The sequence below is a fragment of the Saccostrea cucullata genome, unplaced genomic scaffold (genome assembly GCF_032062105.1).
Source record: "Saccostrea cucullata isolate Sc308-1 unplaced genomic scaffold, CSIRO_AGI_Scuc_v1 ctg414, whole genome shotgun sequence".
NCBI lineage: Eukaryota > Metazoa > Mollusca > Bivalvia > Ostreida > Ostreidae > Saccostrea > Saccostrea cuccullata.
The window spans coordinates 261210-269878 of record NW_026928683.1 but is presented as its reverse complement, the minus strand read 5'-3'; the positions used below and the strand labels follow the sequence as shown (position 1 = coordinate 269878).

Genomic DNA, 8669 nt, shown 5'->3' with positions numbered 1-8669 from the left:
ATAAAACCGTAACGCTACAGTTCTGCAGCTAGTAGAGCACCTGACCAGAGATTCAGGGGGCCCGGGTGCGAATCCCCGTCTGGTCCGCTGCATTTTTCTCCTCTCCCGTTACTACATGAAATCGTAACATAATCACTTGCTTTGAAAAATCATGATAAATTCAAGTAAAATACATCATTACTGTGTTGGGTCAATTTTGGGGTTTATATCGGTATATCTTCTAACTTTTTTAAAATTTAAATTTCAGCCTTATCAATTAAAACACCAATGCTTTAGCGTTGTTAAAGGGCGATGATATAACTTTTGGAGGCGTTGTCTTTAAACCAATCTATACTGATTATCTGAGTCTTTGTATACGACCCAAGGCATAATATATGTATTAGTTTTGATTAAAAAAAAAAGAGTTGTACGATATCTTTCAAAAAGGCTTCACGCTCGATTTATAAGACAGAAATTACTTCGTTTGATTTTTACAAATTCGTCCTGTTGGTGCGGTATATCAATGTGATATACATCTTTAAAGGGTCCCATTTTTCTAAAGACCAATTATTCAAAATCACGCAGTCTTCGGAAATAGATTTTTTCAAAACAAAATGCTTGAAACCAATGTAGTTATTTAATTTTTGTGTTGGTATAATTATGCAATATCCATCACTAGGGTTGGGCCAGTGCAAAGTATATCCGAACAGAAGTATTTTATATTATAGTTATTCCCCTCCACTTTGCACTGGCATGGTATGATTTCGTATGAAAGAAAATCCATGCATTTCATCATCAGAAGTGATTTTTTTTCTTCTTATGTAAGAAAAAATCTTTCTTTAACACTCATTGCAATCTAATCAGAACTCCCATACAGCTTAAAATTCACCTTGAAATGTAACGAGTGAGCGACACAAGATTTGCAGTGGAATACCTAAAGCCGTATAAATACCTTTTTAAAACACTTTTTAACCTGCACATCTATCTCTTAATATTTACAAGTATGTAAACTCTCAGAGTTGAGAATCAGAGATGATCTTTAAAATTATAATTAAGATATTACAAATGTAAATTTTTGTCAGCGACTTAAAAAATGTTACTTGGGCATGCTTTTGTAGAATGATTGACATTTAAAGTTGTAAAAATAAATTGCCTTTTCCATCTAATGAGTGACCCTGAAGTACCTTAATTCTCATGATACTTTACACGGGTTTAACCCTGAAGATAAAATCTGAAGTTCAGGTAACGCTTTGTATTATTTTTCTTCAATGACATTTTTTTTTTATATATATATATATATCTCCTCTTATTCTACTTATCATCTTCTGTTCTTTTACATATTGTAAATCTTCGGTACATGCCCCTTGTAAAACTTCATAGTTTTGTAGCTTAGTTTCCCAGCGAGTCTGTATGCCAGGAGTGTCTAAGAATTGCATTTTTTTCCAGATAAAAAACAATAAATGCAGCTTGGTTTTCTGGTAGTTTGAATTTTTATTACATGTATCTGAGTAAGGCCTATTCCATTAGATTTTGGAAATACATTTTCATAATGTAAGACTATAAATGTCTTTTATTAAAAAGGATGAGTGCACTTAAGGTCAAGATCTAGTAAATGGAAGGTGCCTACACATTTTTCAAATTTAAGAAATCAATTCCTTTAATGATGCTTTATAACATTAGCTTGGTCAAAATAGGTTTTGGATGAAAAACCATATATTATGAAAAATTAAGAAAACCAGTATTGAAAATGGGAGTTTTTTTTCCATATCAGACAAAGAAAATGTATCCAGATTGCCTACAGTTCTTCTACAAACCAATATTAGTATGTTCTTAGTCTCTACTTTAAAATAATGTTACATTAAAGATAGGTATCATGACTACTTTTCATGTGATTTCAAATTGAATTCCAAGAAAATACTTTATTCTCTACATATTTCTATTTGAGCCGTAAAGTACGGGAAAAAGAAAGTTGAAAGTGATTATGACGTCATAATGGATTTAGCTCTGAAAAGTAATTCTAACGTCATTTACTAGATCTTGACCTTAAGCTATGAGAGTTGGGTCCCAGTGTTTTGCACAAAATAAAATCCCGAATTTCATGGAATTTATGTTTTATAGGTATTAAACAATGTCTTAAGAGCAGGTTTTGGTATATTATATTACATGAAAGTACTAAATAATGCCGAGAAACACTAGCTTTTGAGACAGGGGTCTAACAGTTTTGTCACATTTCTATTGTTATTCATATGCATACCAATCTTCAACAACAATATTTACATCGAGCCGCAACTTGGCCATTGGTCTCATTTGCACAGAATGTTTATTTTAATTTAAACTTATACAAATCCAAAGGACAATGTTGGCCAAGTTGCTGCTCATATCTAATTTTTTGAAAAAAGTCTCCAAACTAGTTAGCCACTAAATTAACAGGTCCCCGAGTGTCAACAATTGATATTATAATCACTTTACTCACATGACATTCCACGGTTCGATACGCCAACGCTTTCATTGAACATTTCATTGTGTTTGTCATTTGAAGTTTCTATTCGGATAGTATCTATCGTACTTCCAACTTCAAACTATGGAAGATTTTTGCGCAAATTTTAATAAGGTTCAAAGATTATACGTCTCTTATTTTACTGTGTATTTTTCGTTTGGAGTGTTTTGAAAGAATTCTGGTATTGGTAGTGAGATTAGTAAATATAGGCTCATGTCGCCTCAGTATTATAGTCTGCAGAGCAATATATACATCTAACCTTTCCCTAAACACTAGAATCTATTATTTGTGCACCATGAAACTACACAATCTCTCTTCAACATTTAAATTCGTAGTGTAGCATCTGATTGTGAAAAAATCATATGTGCTATTGTTTACATTCCACATCAATGCGATTTAAATGTCTCCACCTATTTGCAGGTACCCTAAATTCGATAGTGGTCCCGTTCAAATTTCTGGAATTTAAGGCTTATACATGTACTTTTCAATGGCATTGTCTGTAATTAGAGAAATATGTATGACAAAAATTTCAAGGCATAAATATCAAAAGCATATGCTTGCACAATAATCATAGATTAATTTAGTGATATATTGTAATGCAAAGATTAAAATGGGTAGCCAAAAAGGTTCCAAATGACGTACTAAAGTGCAGTCTTTCTTTAGACATAAATATTACATTTCATATCAACAATTCATTAAGTTTAAACCTTTACAAGTATAAATACAATAACATATCCTGAGGTATGTGACTAAGTATCATAAAATATTCAAATGGCTTATTCAATAATTTTGAACAAACTGTAAGATATAAGTAAACAATATTATACTTCAGCCTGCTATACTAGTATATATATATATTAGGATTATACCTGAATCATTATTTCATTTAATGAATAAAAATTGCACAATAAGCACCAATATTTTTAAATTACTTTCTACATTTCATAGAGAGTCATACTTTTGGCTCGCACATGGACTGTATGTAGTCTGCCTTCAAGAACATCAATTGTATTACAGTCAAGTCTTCATATCTAGAACTGTGTGAGACCAGTATAAACTTTTAGATATGTTGAAGTTCAAATATACAAAATGGTATGAAAGATTTGAACTGCCAACTAATTTTAACTGTAACATATCCCTGGTACTGCACAAATTTATATTCTGAGAAAATGTCACCAGTATCATGAAGCATTTTGATGATATGATAATGGACCATTGCTACATTTTCTACGTACATGTATGTACATGTATATCACAGTTTTATGGTAAATTTTGGTAATTCTGCCCAGTTCTTTAATTCCCGACAGAATGTAGAGAGTTGAGAACACATTTAGGACAGGCCAAAGGAAGGAGGTCGTTACTATGGTAATACTTAACCAGGACTTGGGCACTGCCGGGTAAACTACCAGGACCGTGAGACAGTTCTCGCTGAAACTTGGTCAACACCTCCTCTAAGAAATTCTGTTTTGTATAGAAATGACCACATGTAAACAGAACACTGTTGTTGTCTTGGCTCGCGTCACTAGCCTGGCTGCCATGGAGTTTTTCATCCAGATGATCGATCTCGCTGCGCGTCATGGAGATGAACTGACGTGTCTCCGCTCCTTTCTGCAGATTCTGTACCACGTCTTGCCATAGCTGCTGATATGGTATCATCTTCTCACTAGGCTGAAGGTCAAGACCTTGACCTTCTCCGGTATCCATGGCAACTGACTGGTAGGCTTGGTAACATACTGGATGCTTCTTTTCAAAGTCTAGTGACTGTATTTTTTGTATTACGTTTTGTAAAACTGTTAGAGAGAATTTAGTTGAGAAATGAAGCTTGGCCTTTGTTTCATGGCTTTCCTCATCAACCTGTGGCCTGAAACATATTGAAGACAAAATCCATGAACACCCAAATATTTTGATTTAATTTCTATTCATCTTTTCTATGTAGATTTTATGTAATTATCAAAATAAGCAAGTGAAATTTAAAATGTTTTTACTTTCATCTTTAAAACATCATATCAAAAAGAATTTAAAAAATGAAGTCATAAGAAAAACTCTTAGAAAGTATTAACCCTGTATTCTTTCAACAATTTTAAACAAAAATTATTAAGTAAAGTTATTAAAGTACATGTATACCTTTCTGTACTTAAGGTTTCAATGATTTTGTATACTGACCAGAATAAGATGACCGATAGGATACTAGACAGGTGATCAAGGTAAGGGGTCACTAACTTCTCAAGGTCACCAGTCACTAAGTGTTCCTCTTCCCAGAAATGGAGGATCTGACAGGGGAAAAATTAAATTTTCATAAAAATTTAAATTGCAAGATTGACACTTAAAAAAAAAAAGAGCTGGTTTACAAAAGCACTTGGCAATCATGTTCTTAACACAAAACTTTCCAAACCTAATAAATTGTGAGAATTTTGTGTCAGTTGCAGTAGGCACATCTGGAGTGTCCTTAATTGTTGCAATGAAGTGTAAATTGTGATTTATTAGGTAGGGGTTCTATTTTTTTTTAAATTAAGATACAATATGACATCTGATGCCTGTTTGCATTGCATTGACTGATTAGTGTTTGTATCTTATTTTACAGATGATAGTTGTTTTGTTACATGTATTGATTTATTACAGTTGATGGGTGCTTGTGTGTATTAATTGTGAGAGTGAGTGCCTGCTGATGGTATTTGTTTGAGAGGAGTTTCTAAGTTTTTTGGAACTTGTGTCCAATCCCTTTGACATACTGTCAATAAAATATGCTTAAAACATTCATTTGACATCTCTTAGGTGCTTACCTCTATAATAAGAATCCTATAATTCTCTTCCTTCTGTCCTGCTGACAAATCTTGCTTTACACAAAGCCTAAAATGAGATTGATAAGTGTATCATTCAGGACTAATGTGTCTCTAAAAAGCTTGATAATTTTTACATAGAGAAGGAGCAGAACTTTGATTATGTAATTATACTCATTATATCCTCATCAATTTTCTTAGAAATGTTTTTTGCTTTAGTTTTAATAAGTAAATTTACTTTTAGATAGATAGACTTCCCTTTTTGTCACTACAAGTAAGAACACTGGCAAAAAATGTACCAAAAGGTAAGAAATTCCAACCCCCCCCCAACCCCCAATCACCAATTCTTTTTTTAAACCCCACTCTTTTAAAATCATAATTTGCATTGCATGGGCATGTATCTTCATGACTTTGTTCACATGACCTTGATTTTAAGTCGTGACACATTGGTACCTTCAGACCTTTGAATTCATCCAATTCTTTACTTCCAGAGTTACTGAGTAAGGTTAAAGTTGCAGCAGACAAAGGGACAGATATAAAGAAGAAACACAGTGTCCTTGACCCTGGATGCAAATATAGCACTGATGATATTCCCATAATGCTACAGTTATGATACCTACTGGAGGTACAGGTTTATTACTGCTGCTACAATGGCCTTGAACTTCTCAAAGTGATGCTTGTATTTTTTAAGCGCAGAGAGGTGAAAGGTCAGTGCCTATAATAAAAAGGTATCAAACATTAAAAAGAATTTCTCTTTTTAAACATTGTTTTCCACTAGTTTTAACTACTTATTAATTTTGCCTTGATACCTTTGTAAATTTTGATAAATAAATTTTCAAAATGTCTCGAACAAATATTTTAAATTATGCATGTGCATGTTAATTTACCAGTATGATATATGGATATAAAAATAAATAGAAAAAAAAACTGAAAAAAAACTTGAACTGCAAGTTTAAGTTTTCAGCAAGCCAAATAACATTAAATACCTGTGGGTAGTTTTGTTGGTGTATACAGATGTAAACAGCACTGAGCCAGTCCTGAACGTCTACACACTTCCTTAGCAACTGAACGCAATGACAGAAGTCACACAGGTGCTAGAAAATATAAACTGCTAATATAAAATCTCAAGCAGGAAACATTCTTATTTGTACACACACATCACTTTGTTGCAAACAGTAAATCATTTAACTTTCTCTGCAAGAACTATACTACATTTTATAATATTATAATTGTCTACATACAAAAATATAGGAATAAGGCATATGGTTGTTATTTCTGAAGAAAATGCAGAAACTTTGTATGACAAATATAAGTAATATATTTGCATCGGTCTTATACAAAATACAATACTGTTACTGTAAATGTGATGAACAAAAATCACTGCTAGCAATAAGAAAATAATTGAACACTGACATCTTAGACTTCGAGAAGACCAGTCTGTACTTGAACTCAGTGTCTGAAGATCAGGTACATTGTAATTTATCCAGGTGTCTGTAACATTCACCTGTAAGACTTCTAGAAAGACCAGTCTGTTGTACCTGGACTTAGTGTCTGTAGATCAGGTAATTTATCCAGGTGTCTGTAACACTCACCTGTAAGACTTCCAGAATGACCAGTCTGTTGTACCTAGACTCAGTAAGGGTCTGAAGATCAGGTAATTTATCCAGGTGTCTGTGGTCCACTCTTTCTATCCCAATCTGTTTCCAAGATTAAATATGTATCATTCTTGTATGAAAATTAATATTGATTTTTATAATGGTACATGAAAGAAATCAGAACCACATAAATACAAGTATTACCATATAATAGAATTTTTAAAAAAATATTTCTGCCAAAGGTCCTTCCTTTAAAAACTTAGTTTAATCACAATCAATAGCATTCAATGTCTGCAATTATTACCCAGTGTTCTTCACTACTGTCATATGAATCAGACTGTGACACAGTGTGCCTCAACCTGTTGATTGGTTTAGGAGCTGGGATACCAGCACAAATATTGGGGACCAGTATCTCGGTCACCGAGGTCACTGTTTCCCTGTGTCTGTGGTGGGTGTGCACTCTGCTTTGCTTGACAGCTGTCGGACTATCTAATTTATCCAGTCCTAGCTGTGAAAAATAACAAGAAATCTTTTTACTAAAACAATAATAGGTGTCTAATTAAAAACTGGTTATCTGTCCATTGTGTCTATAACCAGATACTGTGAACTTGCACAAAGTGTCTACAACTGTAAACTATATACCTGTCTAATGTGTCTATAACTGTAAACTGTGTACCAGCTCAATGTGTCTACAACTGTTAACTGTATACCTGTCCAATGTGTCTATAATCAAAAACTGTTAACTTGCACAAAGTGTCTTCAACTGTAAACTGTATACCTATCCAATGTTTCTAGAACTGTAAACTATACACCTGTCCAATGTGTCTATAACTGTAAACTAAGTACCTGACTAAGTTGTCTATAACTGTGGTACCTGTCTAATGTGTGTCTGTAAACTGTGTACCTGTCCAATGTATATAACTATAAACTGTGTACCTGTCCAATGTGTCTATAACTGTAAACTAAGTACCTGACTAAGTTGTCTATAACTGTAGTACCTGTCTAATGCGTGTATGTCTTTAAACTGTGTACCTGTCCAATGTGTATAACTATAAACTGTGTACCAATGTATATAACTATAAACTGTGTACCTGTCCAATGTATATAACTATAAACTGTGTACCTGTCCAATGTATATGACTATAGACTGTGTACCTGTCCAACGTATATAACTATAAACTGTGTACCTGTCCAATGTATAAAACTATAAACTGTGTACCTGTCCAACGTATATAACTATAAACTGTGTACCTGTCCAATGCATATAACTATAAACTATATACCTGTCCAAAGTCATTCTTGCCCCAGACCCAGACTAATCCCTCGCTATCCATGGTAACATTAAACTCGCCTCCTGATGCTAGATGTGCCATCCGACGATCATTGATCTGTGTAATTATGTTTGGATGTTTCTGAAAAAGAATTCCTGATCATTTGAGAATATTCAAAGAAAACTAAATTGACAGTCATAAATGTGTACCAGTACAGCTTTGCATTGTACTTGTATCTAAACCCCCCCCCCACAAACAAATTTAAGTTCTATTTAATTACTGTAGATGTACTTTTTTCCACGGGGTCATAATTCCGCGGAATCTCAATTTCTGTTTAATCCGCTGATAGAAAATTACGCGGATTTCTAAACTGTCACTATATGCCTTACATTTATATTAAGTACGCCTTGGACAAATTTCCGCGGAAAATTTGTGACTGCGTACATAGCGTAAATTAATACCACGTGGAAAAAAGTACTTCAGTAACACATTGAGTATGAAGTTTGAAGGATGATATACTTGTAAATCAAATTTGTTGACAAGATATCCG

At 33.4% G+C, this 8669-nt stretch overlaps 1 protein-coding gene across 1 annotated transcript in view; it reads right to left on the bottom strand.

Moving 5' to 3' along the window:
- Positions 1-3339: 3339 nt before the first annotated feature.
- Positions 3340-8669, bottom strand: part of LOC134278436 (uncharacterized) — a 34309-nt gene continuing 28979 nt past the window's right edge. The window contains exons 22-29 of the mRNA XM_062760755.1: positions 8132-8260; positions 7153-7356; positions 6846-6950; positions 6240-6347; positions 5874-5968; positions 5257-5323; positions 4640-4746; positions 3340-4337 (exon numbers count right to left, since the gene is read on the bottom strand). Of these exons, the coding sequence (XP_062616739.1) occupies positions 3770-4337; positions 4640-4746; positions 5257-5323; positions 5874-5968; positions 6240-6347; positions 6846-6950; positions 7153-7356; positions 8132-8260 (1383 nt within the window). The 3' untranslated portion in view covers positions 3340-3769. The remainder of the gene's footprint in view (positions 4338-4639; positions 4747-5256; positions 5324-5873; positions 5969-6239; positions 6348-6845; positions 6951-7152; positions 7357-8131; positions 8261-8669) is intronic.